The 27,987-nt window shown below is 43.0% G+C and overlaps 1 protein-coding gene across 3 annotated transcripts; it reads left to right on the plus strand.

Moving 5' to 3' along the window:
• The first annotated feature begins 10,659 nt into the window (after window positions 1-10,659).
• On the plus strand, window positions 10,660-27,932 carry PPP1R17 (protein phosphatase 1 regulatory subunit 17). 3 transcript variants are annotated; one of them, XM_061464727.1, is made up of 6 exons: window positions 10,660-10,932; window positions 13,052-13,125; window positions 17,844-17,956; window positions 19,865-20,017; window positions 21,322-21,483; window positions 26,428-27,932. In XM_061464727.1, the coding sequence occupies exons 3-6, from the start codon at window positions 17,878-17,880 to the stop codon at window positions 26,505-26,507; spliced, it is 474 nt and encodes a 157-aa protein (XP_061320711.1). In that variant the 5' UTR covers window positions 10,660-10,932; window positions 13,052-13,125; window positions 17,844-17,877; the 3' UTR covers window positions 26,508-27,932. The 3 variants fall into 3 exon arrangements, with proteins under 3 accessions (XP_061320711.1, XP_061320712.1, XP_061320710.1); XM_061464728.1 differs by lacking the exon at window positions 13,052-13,125 and having other exon boundaries at window positions 19,868-20,017; XM_061464726.1 differs by lacking the exon at window positions 13,052-13,125 and having other exon boundaries at window positions 10,661-10,932.
• Window positions 27,933-27,987: the final 55 nt, after the last annotated feature.

Consider the following 27,987-nt stretch of genomic DNA (forward strand, 5'->3'; position numbering starts at 1 on the left):
GGGGCTAGTGCCTTGGCTCTGCCTGACTTCTGGACAGCGTGCTTGGCACCAGCAAGAACTCCCACCTCATTAAATGGAGATTAAAAAAGGAAAAGAAAGGTGTGTGTGGTGTCTTTTAATTGCCTTATGGTTTTGAGCCTCATTCAAGATTTTCCTATAAGCAGGTGGGAGGTCTAGGAACTTAGCTGGATGTGTCATTCTGTGTCTCATTTGGAGAATGAGTGGCGTACAATATTATAAGTGCTTGGAAATATGGCCCATGGCAAAATCAAAGGGGAATCTTTCCATCTCTCTTTGCTATAGCTTAAGAAATACCTGCTTGCTGTCCTCTTTAGCTGTCTCTTCCCAGCATTCATTAATAGAGTATCAGCTTTCAACGAAATAAAAGGTGGGTTTGCAATCTCCTTTTCTTGCTTCTCCTTTCTGTGCTTCTATGTTCAAATCTGCCTGTACTGTCTGAAAGGTTATGTGTCTATGGGTGGTTTAAGGTATCAACTTGATACCTGTTTTTATAGCAAGGGTACTTAATTATACAACTCCAAGAGAAGCATTTCAAGGATAAAGATTAATTGCTTTTAACATTGCTTCATATTTGTTATGCTGTGGATAATGCTTGTTTTAAGTAAATGGAAACAGGTGTGTAACAATTGATTAAATTAAATTAAACAAGCAAGTAGGGAACGAAATGCACATGGCTATTTTCAAGGAGAGATATTGTAAACACTAATTAAGCAGCTGGAAATCAATAACTGCATAAAACTATTCCCTCTTCCCAATTTTGTGAGATGGAAGACACTCTCATATTTTCAATCATGACATGTCTGTTTATACTTTGCTGTGGTATGAATAAGAAGTGCCTATAACCAGGCCAGCCATGATATGTAGCCAACTGAATTTTCTTTTCTGAACCTTTCTGAGTCCTGTAGAGGCCCAAGCAGCATGATGTGGAACCACTTCCAGACTGCCTGTTGATTCCCAAGAGAGAAAATACTTGTCAGAAGTGAACCAGTTTCAGAACTAATTAGCAAAAATAATCCTCCATTCCCCTTCTGGCTAAAATTAAGTCCTTTTATATGAAATAAGGAATATCTAGTACCTTTCCAGTGCTGAATTACCATGCAAGGCTACTGTCAATTTTGTGTGTATATGAATAAAAAAGGGGACAAATGGATTTGCTAAATTCTCCAAAGGCCTCCATATTAATTTCTGCTTTTAGAGAGTCCCCATTAGCATTGACCTTCTTAGTCAATAGTTGTGTTCCCTGCAGAAGCACAGACAGGCTCCTGGCTTTTGTAACTAATATCAGTTTGATGGCTTTTTTCTACTACTGCTAGCAGAATTCAACACAGCTAAGTAAGAGCAAGAAGCTACTTTCCAGTCTGCTTTGTGCAATTCTATGCACAGTGTTTTACAAAGCTCCTAGCAGCTACCTGTTGCTGGCTCACACAAGGCAACAAAAGGCTGACACTGGATGCACAGAAGATCCATGGCAGACAACTTGCCTCATGGGGTTGATTTCACAGGTCTCCCCATGTTGGTTAAGGAGGGCATTTCCCTTTACCCAGTGGAGCAAGGCTTGTGCTGGCTGAGGAGGAGGAACAGGTCCTGCGGCAGGTGGCCAGCCCTGCCTGCTTAGCATTTGTGTTCACAACTGGCTCTGAGGTCTAAGGTACACCTCAGAGTCTACCTTAAAAAAATTGGTATTATTATTAAAAATAATAATTGGCAAAGAAAAACATGTGTGGAGAGGACAGAGCTGTAGTCTTCTCTTTTTGTCCCTAGGAGCCACAGGAAATGTGAGTGAAACTGGTTCTATCTCCATGCGTGAACACCGTCTCCAGCTAATACTGAATCAAGTCCAGGTATATTTTGCAGGCAGAGAGTGGTGTGTCACAGGGTCTGGATGGATGCAAGCTATCTGGATGGATGGAGCTGTTCACTTGGCATATATAATTAGAAATGAAGTGGAACACAGACTGGACTATGCTCATCTTTGCCCTCTCTCTGTTGCTATAAGGGATGGGAAGCCATAAAAATACTATTCCTGATAAGGGAGACTTGGAGGGGGAGCAAGGAGGAGAGGAGGCTCTTCTCCTCTCTCCCGGCTTTACAGGTATGCATCTGAAGCTTTTATTTTGGGTTGTAAGGGCATCCAGAGGTTTAAGTGGAAGGCTGGATTTATGTTCACCTGAGCACCTTCAGCAGGGACCCACACTGCTGCTTTCACCTGGTCTCTGTTTGGTCCTCCCTCCACATGTATAGGAGCATTTGTGACAGAGGCTGTAGAAAGTGGGCAATTTGCTGTTATTCATAGAATGGTTCGGGTTGGAAGGGACCATAAAGCTCATCCAGTTCCAGCCCCCTGCCATGGGCAGGGACACCTTCCACTAGACCAGGTTGCTCCAAGCCCCATCCAACCTGGCCTTGAGCACTGCCAGGGATGGGGCAGCCACAGCTTCTCTGGGCACCCTGTGCCAGTGCCTCAGCACCCTCACAGTAAAGAACTTCTTCCTTATATTTAACCTGAACTTCTCCTGTTTCAGTTTGAACCAATTACCCCTTGTCCTACCACTACAGTCCCTGATGAAGTGGTTTGCTTGTGGCTGGAAACTCATGGTGTTTTGTTTAAACATGTCACACCTTCACTGGATGAGAGTTTATGTAAAGAAAAGAGGGTTCAGTTCAGCTTGTTTTCAAAGCCTACTTGCTGGAAGATCTGTCCACCTCTTCTACCATGCTTTATGTTAATAATTTCCTGGCCCTGATGAACAAAACTTAGACCTCTGTGGTCTCACTGAACAATTACAAAAGAGAAGCAGCTCTCACCTGTCTCTGCAAAATTTTCTGATATTAGCAATTATTGTTCTGATGTTTTATCACTGGTAAGCAGGAAATCCACCAAAGAATGAGCATTTAATTAAACTACAGGCAAAGAGGCACTTGATGGTTACACACTGCTTGAATTGAAGCAGTCTTTATTAACATAACTGAAATAGGTACTGACCATTGCATATCAGCTTCATGGATGTTCCTCTCTGACATTACCTTGGCACTGTTCAATTCACACTACTCAAGTGGTCTCTTTTCACTAGGATATTACTTCAGAATACATTTCCCCAATGCCTTGTGGGGAAAAATAGCAGTACTGAGAGTGGATACGTGCATGGTTGCCCTCCTCAGAAGAAACGTTGCCCAGTTCATTCTGGTGACGTCAAAACTCTATACGCACAACAGAAATTGTATTGCATCAGCTGATTAATCGTGCACATTTTCTGTGTGTCGTGGTAATGCTCCTTATTCTAATGGCTGCCTCAATAGAAATATGTTTCTGATAAGGTACCAAATCTGCCTTGCTAAGACAACAGAGAGTTTAATCTCCTGAGGTCTGGACTCCACTGAACTCACTCTTCTGGGAGAGTTTCCAGTTTTCACGTTGTTTTGGGAAATTAACTTTGTGCCATCTTGGCCCCATTAAACCAGTGGGAGTTTTGCCTTGGACTGCAGTAGAATTAGGATGTTGTGCGCTCTATAATAATTGAACTGGAAATTATAGGAGCACAATCTTCCTTCTGCCCTGTTAATGAGCTTAACAACTTGCTAGGAGCAAGCTTCTGCAGATAAGGAATTTGTGCAAGTATTTACACAAATCCCACATGAAGTAAAGCTTATGTGTTTCTAATGAATGAAATGTAATGTGCTCATGCTGGGCTCAGTGTTCAGCAGCTTGTTGCCAAGCCTTCAGCTGGGCTTGGGTCTATTGATGTTATAGGAAGAATGGATAAAATGCTAATTTGTGACATACCTTTTTGGTATTAGAATTGCAAACTTGAAATGCAGGCACTGAAACCGAGGGGAATTTTAGACTTGGTTTCAATGGAAGCAGAGCTCCTTCTACAAATTCCATCCAGCATGGGGAGGGAGGTTTCTGTTTCTCTTTTCTCCGGGAAATATTTTGTGTTATCTCCTTCGTACCATGTCACGTAGAGGAAGATATTGTCCCAGACAGAGGACACCATCCTACTCTGAATAGTAGGCACCAATCTGCTTAGCAATAGGAACCCAACAAGGACCATTAGCCCATTTCCTTCCCCCTTGCCTTCGTGGGATTGGCAATCTGAAAGTTGAGGGGTGTGAGTGAAGACAATGGGGAAAGCCCTGCACCACTGTTGCCACTGGTCATGCACCACTACTATCCTCTGGGCAACTTCGGATTTCTCAGGATCCACCACAGGATCCACCATCCTTTTGTTTCCCTTCAGCCCTTAGCACAGCCGCACTCTTCAGGAGGCAGGGCTACGAACCAGGTAGCTGTCAGTGAACTGCACAAAACCCTGCAGGAAGCCAGAGGGCTCTCACTCTGAAACCTTCTCTCAGCAACACAGCACAGAAAGGTACTGTAGGGATCTTTTGAGCAAGCCGTTAAGGACAGAGGAATACAAATAAGATGCCCAGAAGTGGACTGGGAGATGTTTTGATTTGCTTCATTGGTTAACACTCGGGGGATCTTTAGCATTTCTATTAAAGCTCCTTCATTATGCAAGTAGAAGTTTTCTCAAATTCTCAAGAATTACAAGTGATAGTATTCACAAAATGCATATATATTCTCTCTCTCTCTGTATATACAGATATTTATATGTAGATACCACAAAAACAACTGCTTTTTTTCAAAAGCATATCTTGATGAGAAAACTGCATTCCTCAGCTGGCCATCAGCACATGATGGTCATCAGGGCTCTGAAGGGGCCAGCCAGTTGATCAGGTAAGGACTTACTTACATTAGGTATTAGTCAATGATGACACTCAGAATGAAGAAGGAAAGCCATGGCATGTAGACGACTGCTTCCTTGAACTCCCATCCTCTGTGTTCTCTAACCAACAATGGTTTCTCATCTACTTAATTTTTCAGGACTGTAAATACTGAAAAATAAGTTTATTTTCCTTTGTAAATTTAAAAGAAAAAAACTTAGGGTATGGACAGATATGTTCTTACCTCTTCTGGCTGAGTGATGCTGGACAAGTCAGCATCTCTGCACAGGTTCCCCCTTGAGACCTGAGCCAGCTGCAAACCAAAGTTCATCAGCACAGAGATGTGATCTCATTGCACAGTAGGACAGTGACTAGCAACGAGCATGTGATGCTGCCATAAGGTGAAGAATAACAGGTGGGTAAGATGCTTGCAGAACACTGGAGATTCCCAGGGAAGGTGAGAGGAGGCAGTATTCACCTTTCCTGAATCTCTCTGAAAATACTTCCATGTGGATCACTCTGCTCCTTGCTTATTTTGTTTCATGCCCTGGATTGAAAGACTTTTAGTCTGGTTTCAATCAAGCCCAGCTTATTCCCCGTTTAATAAAGTGTTTACTGGATAACACATGCTGAAATATCCTTTGTCGGGAAAGTTCACAGACATCCTCTCAGATGTCTACATCTCTTTGCCATCTCGCTGTGAGGCACAGACAGGTGAGGGACAGCCCAACTTTGCTAACGATTCTCTGTCTCTAGTCTAAGCACACACTGCAGGCACTGGTATTTCTCACACCCGTGCATGTAATTTCTATTCAGGGAAGTTGTTTTCTTCCCAGGTTGGCAGTCTAGTAAAACAAAGCAGCCAGCATGGAGGGTGTCAGAATGGAGAGCAAACACAGCGGTGTTTTAGAAGCTGTTTAATATTTTAAGCTATAAATGCAGGAGGACTGTGATGATGTTTGAAAAGATAATGCTCAGATGCATAGTTAAAAATGCTGTAATCTTTTCAAGTGTTTCAGCAGAAAGACCCTGTGTGTCAACGCATGGGAAGACATGGGTTCAGCACTGAATTAACTGAAGCAAGAAGTTAGAGGGTAGGGTGAGGAATTACAGCAGGTGATCCAGGAAAAGGAGCATGACAGATCTAATGCTGGAAAGAGAAGGAGAGAGACTTCTCTCAGGGCAGCATTCACCCCATCCCAGCTCCCACCTTGCTCTGTGCTGCATAAGAGTGATGCATTTATGAAGAATCACAAGTTACATGGGCCAGAGGTCATCTGCTACTGCTTTGTCCCACGTCTCCCTGGAATACAGTTTTCCACTACCATCTGTCGTTTGCTGGAATTTTACATCTGTCTTTCCCTAAAAGTTACTCTCTCAAAGCACCCTGACATAAGGATCAATGAAAGCTGTGGACTGGGGTCTTTAGGAGCTTGAAAACTATTTTCCCCTCATTTAAAGCCACATCTTTTCCTTTCCTTGTTTTCTGCTGGCTTACTCCTCCTGAAGTAAGCATGAAGGCTTAGTTAATTAACTATCTAAATGTGAAAGCACTGGTTAATCTACAATCATTTTCATTGTCAACTTAGTGTGATGATTTTCTTTTCTCTTGGCTTTGTACAAGGAGCCTTGGCACAACACTGACTCTTAACATTGAAACTCCCTTTGCCACTCTAAATGGGGTTACTCTCTTGCAGCCTTTTAGTTCTCCTTCATAAGCCTCCTAACCTTTGATGGGGCAGAAGAAAGGACGTTTGCATGAGAGCCATCTGTCAGGGTCGATAGAAACCCCAGACTCATATGGGCCTTAGAGACTGCTCCAGCCTTGAAGGCTTCACTCAGCAGTACAACAAACACAGATGGTTTCCCTCTTGGACCTGGGACAAACGTGCTGCCTTACAGGACATGGCAATGATTTTCCTCAAGTAAGCCTTCTGTTTAAAATCATGAGCTATCTGTATGTTTAGGTCTGCGATAAATGCAACTTATGCCCCTTTATGTGTATTCTTTTATATATAAGGGAAAATGTAAATATTTATGACAAGTTTTCTGAAAAGCTAGGTGTGCTGAGTGCAGTTTTCAATCTACTGCACTTTTAACCTCCACAGCTTAAAAGGAAACCAGCAAAGACAAGTGTTGACTGTACCTCAACCAATCTGTTTGATAAAAAACAACACTGAACATTGATCTATCAATTGGACTGATCTGGCTGCAAAGTAACTTATTTAATCAACCATAGTCTGTTTTATACCTGTGACTAAATGAATAAATTGGTCCTTACAAGATACAATTCCTTAATTCTCCATGTATAAATCCTCCGTGTACAAATTTACTTAATATGGTTAATACTACCCCACGTATAAATTTCCTTATTTTATAAATTTATTTAATTCTCCACGTATAAATTTACTTTGGGCATGCACATGCTTGCAGTGGCTTAGGAGTTAGCACAAACCTGCACCAAACTTTATGTACCGTGCATTACACTTTCACACAGAAATAAGCAGCACAGGCTCAAACTGGGTTTAAGCACAATAGGATAGTGTGAGCCCTGAGTTAGCTCCTCTGCAGAGAGTGTTATCTCGGATGTAACCACATGTTACTGCATAGAGAAGTCACTTGAGGCTGGATCATTAACAGTTTTCAGATGCCTAAGACCTGTTAAAACGAGATCACCCTTCACCTGTACCTTCTCAGGGATTCTTATTTCATCTGAAAATAGTGCCAGGGGTGGAAAGTCAAATCTGAACTTAACCATAATGTAAGCAGTTGAATACAAAACCCCAAAGAATCACAGTGGAACATCTCCTTTGAATTGAGAGAATGGAGAGATCTTCTTTTGAATGGAGATCAAACAAATACCTTTGATTGTATGCTAGTTTTTTCACAGCCTTCTGCAGTAGATATGGAATATGCAGAGGTGACAACTACGTCATTTTTAGGACAATGGACCTCCTGGTGCTGATGACACACTCACCCTCATTTTCCTTTGGCATGGGAACATGCTGTGATATGACTTACCTGATGGTACCTTGTTCTTCTCCCTTGCAGCACAGTTTCACCTCCTTCCCAGAAGACATCCTTGCATTTGCAGGCAGCTTCAGCAGCTCTGCTCCACACCCGTGCCTGGTAGACAGCCTTCTTTGTGTATTAGGCATCTTTTCCAGACCATAATGATTATGAAAAAGACACTGTTATTAACAAGGACCAGCATAGAAATCCATCATGTAGAACTATTTTATTCATGGTGGAGAGGAGACCCGAAAGCCAGAAAGCTCAGGCATTTTAAATGCCCCATGGCATCTGATATTTACCAGCCTCAGTGCTCTACTTGGAGTAATTCCCCTCACATCCTGAAAGTGGGATTTTTATTTAATGTAAGACTTCTAAGCAGGCAAACAACCCGCCACGTGTTATGAATCAAGACTAATAATAGTTTTGTTCTAGCAGAATGTCCTCAAAACCAACCCTACAAACCCATCATACTAGCCATTTGTCAAAGTTGTTTATGCTGGTATGAGCACAGCACCAGTAATCTGTAAGGAACAGTCTTTCATCTGGCCACCCCTTCTATAAATCCAGTATTTTAACTGGTTTATAATGGACTGCTATTGTCATGAATGAGATCTGGTTTTGGTCTTCAATTTGTACAGATTCAAAGCGAGTTCACTGTGAGCAAAATTACAGCTGGAAAAGGATCTTTACTAACCACTGCAGTGATGAAAAGCCAGCTGTGTTTGCTCTGCAAAACCCAGTGCAGACCTACTATTGACCAGCAAGCATAACATCAAGGGGCACCATGCATCTTTCAAGAAACCATTCTTATGCTGTGTGCTGGAAAGCTTCAGTAAGCCAAATATTCAGTATAGAAAAGGAAAGAAAGTATAGAAACAGGAAGAAAATATCAAAGGCAGGCCAAATTCTCACTGGCCTTTGGACATTTGAAAATTTGACCCTTGAATTGAAAACCAAGCCAGAAACAAACACAAAAATAACAAATGCACAGGTCAGTAATGGCTACACATACATAGATATATGCACATATGTACGTATGTGTCTGTGTATACATGTGTTTGTGTATTTGGTTTCTATTAGATTGTCTCATCCTTTGCCATCTGTCAAAGCTGCATCTTCTGTCTTCTAAAGCACTAGCCTGGAAACTTTTAGACACGTGCTTATCTTTAATTACATGAGTAGTTCCCCAAGTGCTGATGGGAATACTCGCATATGAGGGAAGAGGGTTAAAGTGCAGATTTATTACAGACTCAGACTGTTTTCCAGGCTGTGTTTGTGAAACAACTGAACAGGAAGGATTAAAAAGCTGGCAGGAGTCCCAGCCCTCTTACAAGCAGGACAACAACTGTAAACACTTAAAAGATCAGATATGGGAGTAAATCCTCCATCATACTAGTGATGCGGCAGCCGCTATGAAAAGACTGGGATAAATCTAAAGTGTTTCATGGCATCGTGTGGTGCCACTCAAGAGGTGACTAAGGTTGGATGTGTGATCCTGCTGTGAGTGATAGGCCACTTTCCTCATGGGTAAAGCTATCCTGTAATATTCCCAAAGCATCCTTGGGATCCAGTGACTAGAGCAGGAAATTATTTTCTTATCCTCAGGGAATTTTTCCAGTGCTATAAATGACTGACTGACTTCTTCAGTCAGGACAATGAAAACATAAAAAGGCAATCTTGAGCTGAGTTTCAAGTTATAATTTCTGATTTGAGCATTTTGCTTCATGAGCTTATTTTTCAGTGATCTCATTCTGACTTTTCTGTGTTCATAGGAAAATCATACGTAACTTGTGCTTCTAAGTAAAAAGCATCCCAGTGTAAAAATAGAGGGTGTTTTACCTAAACTTCACTGCAACAGAGAGGTCTTGACAATGTTGAAAGTAAAATCAGTCACATGGAAACAATTTTTTCCATGAGCGGTTTGGGGATTGTGTGGTTTTGAGGTTTTGGGGTTTTTTTTGTCAGTCAGAAATCTTAATCTTGCCCAGAAGTTCTTCACGTACTTTGCTCAGGAGCCTATGCTCCATTTTTTCAGGAGCCATACAAGCATTTATGAGCTTGCTTTTAAAACTGGGTCTCTGAGACACCTAAACACACACAACTTACACTCAGCGAGGTGAGGAATGCACTTGTCTCTCCCAGGCATGGATGGGGAAAGCTCACGGTCCTTCCTTTAGAGCATTTAAAAGCATGCTTGGTGCTTTGTGGAACCACACGTGATCTGAGAGCGCTGCACGTTCTGCAGGGCTGGCCATTAGCAGCATCTCCCTTTGGGCTTTCTGTACAATGTATTATTTATGAAAGAAACCTTGACTAATTTAAAGCACGCTGGTGCTGTTGAACTGCAGTTGCTGATGGGGGAAGAGAAGGAGGAGGTAACTACAGATGTGAGCTCCCACAGGTTTTAATGGTGTTTTAATAAAAGGGCACCGACAAAGGCATCTTTGTTGCAGATGAATACTGAGAGAGGGGCAGCTCACAGCCCCGCCACTGAGTAAAGCATTTCTCCCGGAGCTTTTCCAACGTCAGGCGTGTTTGCATATGTTTTCCCTCATTTGAAATAACAGCTCCATCCAAAGGCACGGGCTAAAATAGGAGAGACTGGTCTCTGCTGGCAAACAAGCGGCAGCCACAGCAGGCTCCGTAAACACCGCGCCTGTGTAACTGGTTGTGGCCAGGTGTATACACAAACACGGCAGTCATCGCTGAACCCCGGCGCTGGAGACGGTGTCCATCACTTTTAGGGCTTGTGGTGCTGCTCCCAGACACATGTCCTGCCTCCTTGCTCCACTTTTATCCTCGCCTCTCCCCTGGGTCCCAGACAGCACCAGCCTCTCTCCCTCCCCTTGCCATTTTCTTCGCGCCTCCTGCCACGGCTGCCGCAGCTTGCCTTTTGCCTCTGTGCGCCAGAGCTCCGGCAGCCTCCCCTGCCTCTCTGGAACAGAAGAGATGCCCTCCTCGCCTTGAGGGGCTGCCGGTGTCCCCGCTCCATCGGCCTCAGCACTGGCGGCAGGGGCGGTGATGCGGCCGCCCCGCGGAGGAGGCCTGAGCGCGGCGTTGCCATAGCGACTCCGCACCACGCTCCCTAGATAAGAAGGCGGGCGGCAGCGGCCGCGGCGGCCCCAGCCCGGAGAGGTCCCGCTGCAACCAGCCCCGACGGCTCACCGCGCCGTAAGTACCGCACCCGCACCCTGCCCTCCCTGGGCCCTCCTCTTGTCTCTTCCTTTGTTTCCAGCACCAGCGAGGAAAAGTCGCCCCACAGCGGGCTGGGGATGGTCCCATGTGGAGAAAGTTGGGGTGCGGCCGAGCTGAGAGTGGAAAGCATGGGTGGTGGGTTACAAAGGACAGTGCTTTAGAGAGAAGTGCTTTAACTAACTTTAACTGCTCAGACAGCTTGCAAGCAGCAGAGTGGGAACTGGCATCAGGGCTTCTTACCCCACTAGAGACGGTTGGAATAGGTGAGTTTGTAAGGAAATAATTACTGCCGGTTTGACTATATTCAAACACTAAAACTTTGTGACTAGAACCTCCGCAGATATATCTTACTGTTTTGTTTGTTTGTTTGTTTCTGTATCAATCAAAGTTTAACTGTTGGGATTTTCATTTTTGCGAGTTGATGGGAAGCAGTGTGAGATGGTCCCAACCAGGGTTTTGAACTAGCCCATAGAAGCTGTGAGAGGAAACTACTCCCAGACAATTCTGCTATCAGCAGTAAAAAGTTTTGGGTGGAGGGAGGTGCCTGGATTAGGCTTTCAAATACCAAAGTGTTTCCGAAGTGCATTTAAATACTTTTAAATAAATAGAACTCAGACTAATCCGACAAGAATACTTCGAGAGAGCAGCCTAGTGCTCAAATAACTGAAGAAGCTCTGTGCAGCAGCATGAGGCTGTCTTCTGTGCCCAGGGAAGAAGTCACTCCAATAGAGTAATGTTAATCATATAGTAAAAGTGAGAAGTTTGGAATGCTGAGCAGGAACGCCCAGACTTTCTACTTTTAGGGCATCTATTTTCTACTTTGGGTATAGTTTTCTACTCTGAGATGGGTTGTCTTGCTTTATTCACAAGGTTTGCACAGGAACCAGTGGTAATGGGGTTAGGATAGGACCAATGTATAGGCAAAGGTGTGCATTTGCCGGTAAAGGAGCCAAGGCTGCTTGCTGAGTGCAGATGGAAGGAGCTAAATCCAGATGATAGTCTCTTATTCCTTCTTTGTAAATGACTTCATGCAAATAAGGGCCTACTCACACTATGGGACCCCGCAGAGGACATGCAACAGAAGGAAGGACAGGTCTTGTCTTTCCCTGCCATGTAGGGAGGGAAGAGAAGAACGGGTAAGGATGCTGGAAGCCTGCCTGTCCCTCCTTGCTCATGTGCTCATTGTAACCAGACAGAGAGGGGCAAAGCAGTTAAGAGTTGTTTAATAATTAAAACATGTCAGGAGACCATAAGTGTGCGTGTGGTTGGAGGAGAGGCACCAGGCTTAAAGGGCAAATCTGATGCCTGAGCAGCATTTTGGGCAGGGTAGTGAAGTGCTGCCCTTGGTGCAGGCTGGACTAACTTTTACAGTCCAACCTCTGCCTCATGTCTGCATGAGGCAGCACACTGTAAGATATTCCCACTTGTTCCGTTTCCAACTGTCAAGTGCATCAGCGGCACCAAGGCCAGGTGCCGCCTATGGGAATATGGACAAGCATGTGCGTGTGCTGTCCCACCCTAGGGCACCAGTTGTCTCCATTTCGGTTCTTGAACTTTCCTTCTCTCATCTCATGGCAAAGAAGTGTTCATATGCAGTGCTCTGTGTCCCATGAGAAGACAGGCACACAGGCTTCTGTGGCAACTTCATTATCAACCTACCAAAAAAAAAAATACCTATTAGATTCAGACTGCCTGCTGTCACCCAACAAGGACACTCTCAAGAGTACTTTTATTCCTGTAGCACCCTTATCAACACGCCAATGGTTTCTTTAATGGTTATGCATGTCCTGCAAACTAGTGCATGCTTTTTTTTTACTGGGGATTTGCTCAACTGTGGGAACAAAACATTCCCCTGGGGGGAAGGGATGGGGAGAGAAAAATCAAAATCCACATACTTGCAGACAACAGTTTGTGGAGACCTTGCAAAGGGTTAGTGCAGCAATTCTAAGAATTAAACACACAAGAAAATGACATGCAGGTATAAAAACTCATGCCCTTAATGTACAATGTGAGGACTATTGATGCTGATGCTCAGGTAGCCCGTGTCAACTTTGATATGAATTGCAGATCAGGAATTCTTTTCTGCATCTTCTAGGTAAGAATGATTGCCTGCTGATGTCTCATTCGAGTTCTGTATTGTCTCTTAAGACTGGATACAAATTGCCATAGGTACCTAATTTCCCTCTAGCTGCATAGCACCTACAGCCACTCAAATCCTAGGAGAAGTCAAGAAATGGAGAGTTAACTTTCCCATACCCAAAGCCATTTCCATGCCTAGTTCAAGATCAAATAAAAAAAGTCCAGCTCTTTAGTTTGGTACTCAAAGCTTTAGTTTTCTGTTCGATCTCATGAGATTTCATTTCACATTGGTTTAAATGTCATAGGATCAGATGGCTTCAAAAAAATGCATCATTTTGGTAGAAGCATGTGATAGTAGCTTTGCTGAGTATTCCCTAAGCTCTAGCCTAATTACTGGTGACAAATATCTACATTAACACAGCCGCATATACTAATCTGAAATAATAAACCAAAATTGGTTTCCTGGAACCAGTTACATTGGTGACTTTTTGATGGAGACTCACAATTTAAGCAAAAAAGGATACCCTATTATTTGCATTTATAGTGTTTTAAGACAGTGTTTGTGAGTGGTAGGAGCTGTACATCTGTCTCTGGATAACTTTATTTGGGCACTTTAATCAAGCATATACAGCAACTGAGAACTCTGAAAAAAAATCTTGAATGTGCTTTAAGCTACATAGGAATCCAAAGCAGACATCTAAAAAGTGAAAAGGTCATATATTTGTCATCTAAATCACCATCTCTTACAAGTGTGTATGCCCAAAGGAGTCCTGTTGCTACACGCCAGGGCTTCAGCCTGAGACCTTATCCACATGAGGATGAAGAGGCTTTTACCCATACCTGTATTTTTCAGGCTGCCTTATCATTCCTTGCTCTTCTCCGTCCCTAAGTAGAGAAAATCTTATTGAATGCCAAATGTTTTTACAAGGAGCAAATGTAAAACTGTGTAGGCAAAGCTAGAACTTGTCTCAAACAACAGATTGCTCAAAGAAGTGGTAAATGCCCTATCCCTGGCAGTGTTCAAGGCCAGGTTGGACAGAGCCTTGGGCAACATGGTCCAGTGTGATGCCCATGGCTGGGGATTGGAACTGAATGATCTTAAGGTACTTTCCAACCCTAACTATTCTATGATTCAACCTTTAGGGAAGCATTTCAGGTGTTTATCAGCTCTGCCTTTTCCCAGAAGTAGGCACACATGTCTGCAGGGGGTGGTATAGCCTAGCTGCCTTGCTCCAAAGTCCAGGCTAAATGAGTGATGAGTCCTAACTCATACAGAAAAATCTATATGCATTTCAGGAAGTGTTTCCCACTGACTGTGATTTAGAGCTCCATTGTAACCATTACAATTGAACAGCAGACGAATGTGGATCATTATGTCAAGAAATATAAGACTGCAAGAAAAATCCCACCGTAGTCCATACTGTGAATAGTAAACACTACCCACCAAAGCAACTGATGGCAGCCGAGAGCACAAACCATGTATGAAGGCTGCTAGAATAAGAGTTTCATGTGTGTTAACACAGAAACCTAAGAAAGCGCTTCCATTTGTAAAGGTGTATGAATGACTTCATATAGTCCCCCCTCATCTTCCTTCCCATGTGAAAGATTACTGGGGAATCTGTTTCTTTAGTGGTGGGAATTGATTTCAGTGGTTTGGGAAAGCACCATTACAGCGCTCACATACATCACCTCTCCCCCGAACGAGCACTTTGTGTGTAATGTGAAGTGACAGGATGCAACAGCACTCACAGGTTCACACGTCATATGCAGTGGGTAGACACCCAAGATACCAAAAATCATGACACATCTTGGTAATCTTTCTCTTTTTATTCTTTTGTCACACAGACTGTCACTATGTGCAGTGGGAAAACACTTGTAAGCGAAGCAAAGTTGGTTGCAGGCAAACTTTAAATAACAAAAAGGGTGCATGTGTCAGGAATTAAGCTATAGAGCCATATTTTAAAGCACTGAAGGTGCCAAGGGCTTGGCATCTGTGGCTATGGAAATGTGAGGACATCTAAGAGATTTATTTAGAGTATAGTTTTTTCAAAGGAGTATAGTAAGAAAAAATAACTAAGGAAGTCTCACAGCTGGCATATACCAATCCTAAATTAAGACTCTTTACAAAGCTTTATTTTTATTAGGTGAACTAACTCAGGGAACCACTTCAGTGAAATCAAACCAAAATTAATCGTATTTTATAAGGCATTTCCAGTCAGTATAATTTACCACCAATCTTACATTTAAATTTTACAATCTAGTCTCAGCCTTTTTTTGCCTCAAGACCTGTTCAAAACAAGTCCATGGTGTCTGAAATGGTATCCCTGATTTTACTGAAAACTGTCTAAAATGAGTACCCTTCAGGAAAGAACAATTTTTCCTACTATGATAATATTTAGCCAGTGTGGCCTAATCAAATCCTATAAAATCAAATGGTATTGAGGAAGAAAACCTCCCTCATCACAAAATGCAGTGTGAGCCTTCATATGGCCAGCTCATAAGTTTGTTTTTTTGCTTTAAATAAAACTGACTGCTTCATTTTAAGCATTTCATTTCATTAGCTATAGCTAATTTATACAGTGGATAAACAGAGCAGACATGCCATGCTAAGGTGCATTCAAAGGTTTCTTTGTACAGGGTCTTCCCAAGTGGAAGATGATTAATTTTTTTCCCATAAATGCAGATGGAGTCTCCAGGCAGCGTAATCCTTTAGTACAGATGTGAGGCTGGACAGGGGCAGTTCTACAGTGAACAGGCAGAGGTCAAACCCCTTATCCAGGCCTGATTCCACAAGGTATTCCAGAATTCATAGAATATTACAGTTTTTGGATACTGAAGGGTATGGGAGTTAGTCCCATACATACATTATGAGTCAGTGTTCCTGACCTTTATTGCTGTCAGCCAGTGTCGCTCCACTTATTTTGAAGCCACTGGAATTTAGGACACGTTTTTTCATCCCCTGAAGAATTACCTCAGTGAGTGATTATGAGTGCGACCTTTCATAGTTTGTTTGGAAAACATTTAAGTGACTGGAATTTGCTTGAGGATTAATTGTTCTTTATATAGATGTAAGTTTAGTCATAGAAATGAGGTTGACTCCCCTACTGTTCTGTTTCTTGTTGACAAACAACCACTGCAATTTACAGAGAAGTAATATAGGTGTTTTGTTTACCTCCAGCAGGATAAAAGCAAACTCTCTATCATGGTTTAAGCCCAGTTGACAACTCAGCCACGCAGTCCACTCACTCACTCCCCCTCCTCGTTCCTTCCCCCACCCTGCTCCCAGAGGGATGGAGGGGAGAATCAAAAGAATGTAACTGCCACAGGTTGACATCAGAACAGTCCAGTAACTAAGGTATAACACAAATCACTGCTGCTACCACCAATAATAATAATGATAAGGGAAATAACAAGGGAAGAGAATACAGCTGCTCACCGCCTGCCGACCAACACCCAGCCTGACCAGAGCAGTGATCTCGCCTTTCCAGGTAACTGCCCCCAGTTTACATACTGGGCATGATGTGCTGTGGTATGGAATACCTCTTTGGTCAGTTTGGGTCAGGTGTCCTGTCTCTGCTTCCTCCTGGCTTCCCCTCCCAGCAGAGCACGAGACTCAGAAAGTCCTTGGTCAAACTAAACATTACTGAGCAGCAGCTGAAAACATCAGGGTTATCATCACCGTTCCCAGACTGAAAGTCAAAACCACAGCACTGCACCAGCTACTGAGAAAGAGAAAAATGACTGCTACTGCTGAACCCAGGACAGTACTCCTGTTTTTTCTCTTCCTCATTGCCTTCCTCCTCCCTACACGTTAGCCATGGTCTGCCATTATTCCCTGAAAATGGAGAACAGAGATTGTAAGTAAGAAGCTGCCTGAGCTGTTGCTGGCAGAAGGGACATACCAGGATCACTCAGGCTGCACCTTCAGGTTGAAGGTTCCTTTTCTTTTAACATTGCTGTAATGTGTTTCTGTTAAGCAACCATAGAAATGGTCAACAGTAAAAAATGGTCTCATTTCCTTCTTCCTGTGAAGACATCTAGGGTGGCCTCAGAGTGAGCAAGTCTGGGGTCAAGTCTTAGCTTGGGAAATGCTGGAGGAGCTCAGGTAGGAGGCTGGGCTCCAGGATCCTCTGCAATTGTGAGAAAAGGGGAATAAAACAGCCAAAACAGCAATTCAGTGGGACTTACAGAGAACAGGCTCTTAAACAGCTTTGTGAAACAGGCTCCTGCGATCTTACCAAGGTGATTAGTAAGTGTACTTCATGCTGGCTTTGGGGTACTGGCCATCTTTCAGAGGGAGCATTCACATAGGGGTATTTAGGGGTATCAAAGCTCTGTTAGAGGAGCTGGGCTTGTAAGAGTAACTCAACAGTATTCATTATTAAGGCAAGATTGTATGATAAACACCAAATATGATCCTTAGTATAGAGTTGGGAAAAAATGGGAAAAAAACAGAACAAAACACCCTATTTCCTAGCATATACTTTGTGTATGAGATAGATAGATAGATAGATAGTGCTTTCTGTATGCTCAAAGTCAGTATTCTTCTATAAAGCCAATGTATTTCCCATGCTAGTGTGGGTTGCTTACAGCAAGGTAGGTGGAAAACCAGGATATTGCATGTGTAACCAAGGCAAAGGCAGTGAATAAATGTATCATCTCTTAGCACATGTGAGCCAGCAGACTGCATGACAGAGAGCAGCTGGAAGACAAGAACTTCTCATGATCTGGCTAGCAAGTGGATACATAACACCAATATGTCTGATTTATGTCAGGGTGCAATTTCTTTTCCTTTTCTCCTGGTGTAGTAGCTTCAAAGGGGAAGAAAAGCCCGTTTCAACGATGTCAACAGAATGTGTTCAGCCATTTGATATCCCAGAAGACAGACTGGACAAGCGAGACTCACACTGTAACCATTTAGGTAAGTGTTATTAGGTGATGTCATTGCATTAATTAGAGAGGTGTTGTCTTCACATCATTAGGCCCTGCCCAGTGTCCATTTTTCCCCTCCAGCAACAAAACTGAGCCCTCATGAAACCCGATAGATTGCACCTTCTGCTGACACTTCTGGTGCCAGATGGAAAGGCAAAGAGAGCTCTTCCTGCATATAAAAATCAGCTGAAGCTGGAGAGCAAAGTTAATTAAAGAGGAGAAAGAAGAAAAGAGTCATTGTTCTTTCCCCTGGTAAAAAAAGGTAGAGAAATTTCTCCATTTATACCACTGTAAACTAAAAGCTGGGATACGGCTGAGCCTTCCCTGAGCGTATTTTATAGATGCAATCTCAATAAAAGATTTCAGACACCCCCTCCCTTTGCTTCCACTGAGTCTGCTTTCTGAATACTTTTTCCCCTTCATTGTCAGTGTTTCCTCTCTTGAACCTATTTCATACATAACTTTTGCACTGAGAGCACCAGAGGCATCGTTTCTCCGCCGCACTCCTAAATACCAAGCTTCATACTCGATAGATGTGCTTTTTTGCGTATTCATGGTCTTTTGCCTCTGCTTCAGATTCTGTTACTTCACTCCTGCCTTGCAATATTGTCATGAAGATTTAGCAACCCAGAAACAAAAACCTATTTTCTTGTTGTTACCCTTGTGATGACAATAACGAAACACAAATGCAATTTCACTTCCTTGTCAAAAGAAGTGTCTCACCGCAGGCAAGCACAATCTTATAAACTTTGTTTATCTGGCCTGCAAGGAAGGTATCCTAGTTCTGCCTCTGCCACATGGCATTCCTAGCTAAAGGCACTACTTATACAATTGCTGGTATACCACATATAATTGTTCTCATTCTACAGTTAGGAAACTGAGGCAGCAGGAGGTGAAATGATCTCATTAGGACCATGCGAAAAGTCTGTGGGTGCCAGAAAAAGACCCCACATCTTCCTGGGGCTTCACCCTGGAGGTTATCCTTTCCATGCGTATACCCACTTATAGCTGTACACTGCCTCAAATAATGTGAGAGAGCCTGGAATGAAGACCCAGCTGAAGCCAAACTAGCAGCTTTTTAAGAAACCAAAGCATTGGTTTGTGTGATGATTCCAATCATGGAATCACTTAGCTTGGAAAAGACCTTTGCAATCATTGTGTCCAACCATACACTTAATACTGCCAAGTCCACCACTGAACCGTGCCCTAACTGCCACATTTACAGGTCTTTTAAATACCTCCAGGGATGGTGACTCAACCACTGCCCTGGGCAGCCTGTTGACAGGCTATCATCTTCAATATTTTTGGCTTGCATTAGCAGCCAGAAATGCAGATTCTTGCAAAAAAAAAAAACGTCTGGGTCAAGGGAAAACCAAAAATCCAGTGTAATGTTATGTAAATCAAAACTGAATACCAACTGCTCTGGAAATAAAGCCAAATCTTGAGGGGAACAATATACTGCCTCGGCTTACCGATACCTCAGGCTGACCACACACACGTAAATCTTTCCTTCACAAAAGTGCCCTTGTAACTCTTGAAGACACAGCCTGCACAGTTAGTGTGGGATGAAAACAGGGATGGCTGTGGGACCCCTGCACACCATGGTACAGCTTTCCTACTGCCACGTAACACACAGCTGCCCACAGCCTCTTCCTCTGCTTTATGTCTACCACCTACAACGCAGAAGGACCACCTAAGTCACTTGACTCCCCTATAGTATGGCACATAGGCCTCTTGTGCTGATGTTTTATTAATGAGATGTTCCTCCACAGGCATTATAATTTACTTGGATGAAGGCAGTATTATTAAAGCTTTTCTTTTTACCATCTGGTTTGTTATTTCTACTCAGTTTCATGGCTTTTTACATCTTTTTTTCTTTTTGTTTTTTCCTCTGCAGAAGATCTTTCAGAGCAGCTGATTCAGAGCTGTGACCTCAAAAAGAAACCAAGAAAAGGGAAAACCATCCTGGCTTCCCAAAACACTGAACAGGACCAAAAAAAGCCAAGGAGAAAAGATACACCCGCTTTGCACACCCCACCACCTCTAACAGGTGAACAGTACGTCCCTTGATTTAGGAATCACAATTCAGCTGAGGGGACTGAGTCCAGGCAAATGTCTGCAGACCCCTCATTCACTTATGTCCCCTGGATGTGGGCAAGAATGCAGCTCAATGCCATGTGCATAGTGGTGCTGCCTGTATATGACAAATGATGTGTATTTGTCTGTAGCTGCTGAGCCATGCTACTTCAAAATCAAAAAGGATCTAGTTCAGCCCCTGTGCGTTCTGTGAAACATGTACTCAGTGCTCAGAGGGAGGCTGACCAGGGATGAGGCTGGGATGAGACCTGAGGAGCACACAAGCCAGCTGCAGGATGCTCCTCCTAGAAATAACAGGGCTCTTGTACTCATGGGGACTCTGTCAAGGGCCGGGTGTTTCAGGAAGCCAGAAACCACTGCAGCAACAAAAGGGCTCCTTGTAGGATGCTCCCTGCTGATGTGCATTTACAGACCTCTGAAGTTTGAGAGCCAAATGCCACCAACCTGGGGAAGGGAAGAATGAGCAGGAGACTGCCACTGAAACTTGATGACCTTCTAAGTCAGCAGTAGGAATAAACGTTTGTCGCTCCTCTCTACTGACAATCACTCCTTGTGCTCTCTGGGGAGAGAGTTGTGCTCTTGTATCCACTGCATTGAGTTCTTCTACCCGTATTGCACATACACAGAGGAGTTAGCCAGTAGCTACTTGCATGGTCCCCTGAGTACCAACAACAAATCACCAAGAACAAGAAGCTGGGATTTGCCAGTATTTGTAATCCAGACATTGACTCTGTTCAGCTCTCATCTGTATCATCTCCCCAACAATTTCCTCTTAGGGAAGAGTGGTTCAGAGGCTAGAGAGCTGCATTTTGTGCCTGTAGTAGCCATACCATAAGGCATTATTTCACTGGTTAAAACAGGCCATTTCTGTCTCGTTACATTGCTCCCAAGCAAAGGCTTTAAGCATCCATATGATTGAGCTACTTTGGTGAGATGTTTAAGCTTCTGGAATAGAAGATTGCCCTCATCTTTACCACGATTTCTGATGGGCTGCAGTTTAGTGCATTAAGTACAACCAGAAGCCAGCTGGCCTGATAGCATCACTGTCATTAGCCTGTGGGATAAAATTGACTTGGAGGAAATGTATACCATTGCAAAACCTGAAGGGTAGGTACACCATGCAGAGCAGATCATGCACTCGGCCGCCTTATTTCAGAGTAGTCTTTGGGAAAGTTGCACAAGTGCCTATTTTCTCCGATGTGAGCAAGGCTTAAGTGACATTTTCTTTTTTGTTGCGTTTTTTTTCCTTGCCTACAGGCATACTTTCAGACTTTTCTGATAGTTTGCTGAAAAGGTATGGTATCACAGAGAAGCCACAACGAGAGAGAGTGAATCCAGGCTCTCAGATCGCTGAACTGGAGCAGAAAAAGCCCAGGAGAAAAGATACGCCTGCAATACACATCCCACCTTTGATTATAGGTAAGAGAATATTTATGTCAAGGTCCTCCAAAGAGGAAGCAAACAGTGGGTAGTGCCAGAGGTGTGTTTGGGAGGAGGCTGGAAGGAGGTTGCTAGGCCCAGTGTACTTTGCAGTTCCTGCTGAGCTGGACCTATTTGGTCAATGTATATAATAGCAGTGGTAGCTCATGGAAAGTCTTTTTTGTTCATGCCCCGGGGATAGAAGGGAAGGGGAGTAAGAGAAGACATTAGGTCACTTGATTACCTGCAGACACAATGCTACTTTTGTGAAAGGCCAACAACCGCCCTGCTTTTCAAACCTGATCACATGCAAATTTTTAGGTCAGCAGCACTAACAGTGGCTCATGCTGCCTTAAATAACCTGGAGCAAAGGTGTCCTGATTAACCTTCTCTTAATTCCACAGTCCCTGGCTGCACTTAGGAAACCAAACTGTGATGAACTTCTCGTTAACAGCACCTTAAAGACAGCTCTGTGCTTCTGGCATAACACAGTGCAGCACCTAATTTGCTTGGTGACCACATGAAGTCAGCCAGCCATGTTTTGGTCCTTAAGACCCTTTGTCACATTTCCCGCACTCCTCTATCACGGAAGAGCCTCAGTTCATCAATCCTTCTGAAGGGGTAGATGTTAATTATTAATACTAGCTAGGGATGCAGCTTTCAGTTGTTTTCAACCATACCTCCAATGACTCTTGCCTGCTGGTGAACCCATCCTCCAGCACTCAGCATGGATTCAAAGCAGCCTGCTAAACACTGCCTCTCCTTGTCCAAAACTTTTCCAGATCCAGTATTCTGGGGTTGTGTCCTAGTGACTGACTACCTCTGACAGGCTTGTGCCCATAATGGGGCAAAGTAGCCTGTGTGTTTGAATGCCTGAATTTCACTCACTCCCTGCTCTGAGGATGCATGTTTTCATTTCAAGATGCATACCGCCATACAGTGTTCTGCTGGTTGAAATTTGCCAGTGGTGGTTCCATGACTTGCTATGAAAAAGTGACTCATTGTGGCTAAGGACTGCTCCAATATTTACTACTTGTTTACTCTCAGGGTTATCCCATCAGGTAGCAGACAGAGCACAAACAAACGGAGCTCTCTTGTGAAACTGCTGTGCAAAATAGAACCTGAATTACAGACTCGGAGACCTGAGAAGCCCCAACAGGGCTATGTGTGCTAACTAGATGTAGACAGGCCTTTCTGTCCCTGTTTCCCTGTTACTGGCCTTGTTTGCACGTGTGCTGCATGTATCCCTTGTGACCTGCTAATAAGGATTGTCCCCATTTCTGCCATTTCTCCTTCAGATCCCTCCCAAATGCCACTTTCAGATGACAATTCAAAAACTACATTTAATTCTTTGAAGTAACAGAGCTTAATTACTATATTATCTTTTTAAGCAGCTGTCCACACAAACAGCTTTGTTGTAAATGTAGCTAAGAATGGCAGCTGTGTTACCTTTCTCCCTTTTGACCAGCTGGTTAGGAGCACTCTAGGACAGTCCCTCACCCTCTTGGGTGCTCAGAGAGATTTTTTACCACAAATAAAAGTAAGTCAAATAGCCCATAAAATGTGATATAAATCAACGTATCTACTAGATGCCACATGATCCAAGAGAGTAGAATCAGTTTTACACCTTGCAAACACCCAATCTAAATAGGGGTTGCAGGTACAGAAAGGAGGCTGCTAAATTAGGATCTTAAGGTCCTTTCCAACCCTAACTGTTCTATGATCTGAATGTTACTATCTGGAGAAATCCATGGCTACCTGTTGTCCACAGAAGGAGCCTAAGGAAGTCAGTCCTTAGCCAGCTTAAATGTCTAAGGATGGGCATCACAAAACTCTCCCCTAGAAGGATCAGACTTCTAAATGTACGTAACCTTCAAACTCCTACTGAAGTAGCATGTTGTTCCATGTGTATAAAAATGAGCCATACGCAGAAGTCTTCTCCAATGGCCAGCTCCCCTTTGGTCAGCCAAGACCTTGTCTTTCTGAAGGGATTAGACCAGAAGACAAAATACAACCCCCATGCTAATGGTGTTTTTTTCAATCTCACATGACAGCAAATGATTTGAATCTGATCCAAGGCCTGTACTCAGCTCTGGGATGCTCAGTTACACATCCGCACTTAGCAATATATTCAATTAGCTGAAGCATTTCTGAGAGCTCTTCAGGCCTGTGGGTTTGAGCAAGAATGTAAATACATGTGTAAATATGGGAACGTGGTTCCTGAAATATGGCTGCTTGAGGTTTCTTAATCAGATCAGAGATAACTCGTAAAACCACAGTTTCAAACCCTTGCTCTTCCTCATGCCCTAGAAAACCAGTTAAGGTTGTCTCTTTAGGATAATATCATCCTCCCCCCTAAAACTCCGAGCGATACAGGGGAAACACAGCAGTGTAATGCCCCCTCTTGCCTTTCTCCTGTGCAAGTGATGTGTCTGGAGCACACCAATACTCTCCCAACCCAGCTGCAGATGCTGTCTGTAGGTAGTCAAGTGGAAATGGTGCAGTCTTGGTGGGTTTCTGATTTTATAACCCAGGAGGAGTGGCTTAGATCCAGGTGGCACCTGGCAAATGGATGATTTAAGCCAATTTCTTCTACTGTCTGGGGTTGAGTTTCGTAACAGAAGCTCTCATGTCTCTGTGAGCCTTTGAGGTCCTAGTCCCTAGCTAAAAATTGCAAGGGGTTGCAAGTTCTGTTGGGAAAACATGACTACATTGCATTTCTACTGTGCTTTCTGAAGTCAGATCACTTGGCAGACACTAACAGAACCACCTAGCAATCCTTAAAACAGATCTGCAGGATGAGCTGCATTTCATAACACACACAGCTGGGAAAACAGGGGCACAGGGGTTAGGTGATTTACTTGAACAGTAATGAGAGAAATACTGACTTACAAGCATTCCCTAGATCTAACATCCTGCTCCTTTAAGGATTCAGTAAAGCACACTTTCTCCAGAAGTGATCAGTGGCATTGTATCAAAGGAAAAAATCCTTTCCCAAAAATAACTCTAGTTTCAACATCACGTTTGCATCTCCTTTGCACTGTTTTGCATTAAAAGGCTGATTTTAAAGGCATGTCGTTGTCCTTGAAGTTACTGGTGGGCTGGAAAGTTAATAACCTGCAGCTCTAGGCTACATCCTCCTCTGAGCTTTGAATCCTGAGCTCTACTGGAAACTTTTGGAGTTCATCAGTCACCAAAGTGATTTATTGATAATGATGCATTATCTTGCTATTGATTGTGGTAAGTGTCTGGCATGCTACTGATGTGGGTCCAGCTGAGAGCTGGGGACCTCTGCTTGGCGGCTACCTTACAGCTGTCTCTAGCATCTGCTCTACAAGGGCTGGTTTATGTGCTATAACCATCAGAATTACATAAACATACTTTTCCTTCCTCACTTCATAATTTAAATGAGAGTGTACATGATCACAAGGCACAGCGCAACTTTATTTAACTTACATTCCTGATCCCTTATTCCTGACTTTACCCCCAAAACAGGTAAGCTCTCATCAAATGATCACTGTAGCTTAGATTTTAAGCATATTTGAGTTATGTTTTCCTCATTCCTCAAATGTTCTGTGAAGAAAACAGCCACAAAAAAAAACCCACTCCCCTCTAAAAACACACAACCCAACCCCCAAAGACAACAGTGGAAAAATGAGGTGTCTGTATTTGCCTATGTGAATAGAAGTCTGGGTGGGGAACATTCACATCCATCCCATAAAACAGCATATTCTTTGCAGTTAACAATGCTGTTTTCTCAACTGTTGCTTGAGAAAATGAAGTCTTTTGTGTTTCAAAATAGTATTCACTCATGCCTTTCGGTCTATCTCATGGTTTTGCTGAAACCAGCTGGTTCACAAGAACTGCATGTAAATGAAGCAGGAGCTAACTTAAATGAAAGGCAGTATAAGTTAATACTTCCATAAACTCATAAGCTCTTGACAAGCCTCCAAAGTTGAAGAAAATCTTCCTGTGTGGTATTGCTCTATTTTCAGACCTCATCAAGACTGAAAGCCTTCTCTGTGAGAGGGCTTTTGATGCAGAAAGAAGCAAAACAGGTTGGTTTGACAGAACAACTCAGCTGGTTAGCACAGACTGAGAGCAAACAGTAGGAGACCAAATTAGGGTGAGATTTTGTTGGTCTAGACACAATGGTAACCCTCATCCTGTTTTTAGACTATGTTAACCTCCACACCAAGGAATGTAGGCATAAAATCTTGTTTTTTACTGGCAACAGGCAAAACCAACACAATATGCTAAAATAGGGATCAAGAACATTTTCTAGTTAATATATTGTCCTCTCTTCACTCTATTAATTTAATCTCTAATGAAGAGAGCAGTTACAATAATTGTGGTATCTTGGTATCACATAAAACCCTCAGAATCCTTAAGGGGTGGACTTACTGCCTTTATGGAAGAGAGAGATATAGAAGGGAGAGAGAGAGATTTGTGGAAGGTATAACCCAGAACCTCAGTCCTTTTCCACATTGATCTTAATTCGGTTGCTTTTGCAATTTATTGGTAATATGTAACTTCAGTGGGGATGGCACTTGGCATGTGGGTATTCTAACACTTGGCTCATTTGGCAAGATCTAATAATGCTATGTACCTACAGAAAACATACACACATTCACATATGCTGACTCAGTCACAAAGATCAATCACAGTATTTATTTCATCATGTAAGCTCTTTTTTAGCTTCCCACACCCCTTTGACAAACAGGTTCCCAGATGAAACTTAGTGTCTCTTTCCACAAGTAGCAGGAGTAACTCCCATGATGTTGGAAAACTATATTAGCATCAAGAAATTAGAGAGGACTGAAAAATTCTTATCTGGATATTTTCTAAAGAAGCAATATTTTAAATCAACTACTTTTTTCTCTCTCTTTCCTCTGTCTTCTTTTTGTTTGTTTTGTTTTTTTTCCGTGTCCTTCTGTTTTTAAGGCACTAAGCTGCTTACGGAAGAAAAGCAAACAGTGATTATGGAAGATGAAGAAAAAGATGGAGACGCAATCCCCAGTTAAGATTACAGTGATATTTCCAGTAACGCAGTGTAAATAATTCTGGGTCATTCAAAGTGGCAGTACATAGAAAGTTAAAAAAAAAAAAAAGTCCTTTCATTTTTATAGATAATAATTCTCTCAAGCATGCACTTGAATTTAAATTATCTTCAAGTGCTTATCTGCATCTCATGGAATTCCAGCAAGCATCATAGGAAATGATGGCAGAAATTTCACTCACACGTGGAAGGATTCACTCAGTTTGCTAAAAGTGGCTTCCCAGGATTTTTGTCACTGAGGAATCCACCTCGGATCAGAACGAGCTTTGTGCATGGTGATAAGGGTTAATACAAAGGGACACCACCAGTCAAGCGTACCTGGCACTAGATACCAGAGCAGCTGGTAGCACAGAGCAATAAAACATCAGCAAGTGATTCAGATAGCATTTTTCTCCTGATAAGTTCACTTTGTTTGTCTAGCTTTCCTCTGCTGGAATATCGTTGACCACAGTGAAAATTCGCACATGCAGAGCTGATGGGATAGATGGAGAGGAATCAATGCTAGAATCCCTGAAAGGCAAAGCACACACTTCTTCTGCCAGTATCTGCTCGTGACTTGTGTTTGTGAGGAGGAAAGAGAAGATTTACCATAGAATGAAAACTCAACAGCTAAGGGCTGTCAGCACTGACACATCAAACAGGACAGAAGGCAGAGCTCTCAGAAGAGAAACATGGAACGTGCAGTGCCTGCCTGTTACACCAGTGTAGACCATTGTGGGTTTTTTTCCTCTCAAAGGTTTTATTCCGGGTTAGTGGGAGATAAACTTGTTCTCCATGGCTTTTCACTCCATATTTTTTCTTTTAACATCTGCTTTTTAACTGAGTCCTAGGTTGTCAGTTAGGAGATTGAAGAAAATCTCCTAACTGACAAAAATTAAAGATTAAAATTCACAGCAGGAGAGTAAAAATTGAGTAAAAAGGGTACTGTCACTCAGTGATATACACACACTGCAAGATGGAACAGCACCGTGCTTTTTTTTAACAGTTTACCTCATTGGTTCAATCAAGAATTGTTTTCGCACCCAGCTACAGCCTTCAGCATTGGTGCAAACAGAGACAGGTACTTGTAGAATATTACACAAAATAGGTAGAACTGGGTAGTTTTGTGCTTACCTTAATAGCTCTGTGCGCTAGATGGGGCAGCACTGCTGGCTGGACCCTTAGGGACCTCAGCAGAGAGGTAAAGATTATCTATCTAGCCTGGCAGACTGAATTTAGTTGTCATCTTCCTAACATCCTTAGGCAGACAGCTAAGGAGCACACTAGTTTGGACTTCATCTGCCACAGTGACTGACCCAGCATCTTTCATGAGCACGCAGTCTACTCACAGGTATTCAGCTTCAAGATGTAATTGACAAGCTTATAATAAATAATCATGCGTTAAAGTCTACAGTAGGCCAGGTATGTTATTGATGTTGATGGGATGCCTGGCACCTAGGAGAGGT

The sequence above is a fragment of the Pezoporus flaviventris genome, unplaced genomic scaffold, assembly GCF_033815535.1.
Source record: "Pezoporus flaviventris isolate CSIRO_AGI_PZ_B2104156 unplaced genomic scaffold, CSIRO_AGI_Pfla_v1 ptg000037l, whole genome shotgun sequence".
Lineage (NCBI taxonomy): Eukaryota > Metazoa > Chordata > Aves > Psittaciformes > Psittacidae > Pezoporus > Pezoporus flaviventris.

Bases quoted from the DNA above. Each gene is read 5' to 3' on its own strand.
- PPP1R17 (XM_061464727.1), top strand. From the start codon at position 17,878: ATGTCAACAGAATGTGTTCAGCCATTTGATATCCCAGAAGACAGACTG. The intron at 17,957-19,864 runs GTAAGTGTTATT...TTTCCTCTGCAG, and splicing joins CTCACACTGTAACCATTTAG to AAGATCTTTCAGAGCAGCTG. The intron at 21,484-26,427 runs GTAAGAGAATAT...TCTGTTTTTAAG, and splicing joins CATCCCACCTTTGATTATAG to GCACTAAGCTGCTTACGGAA.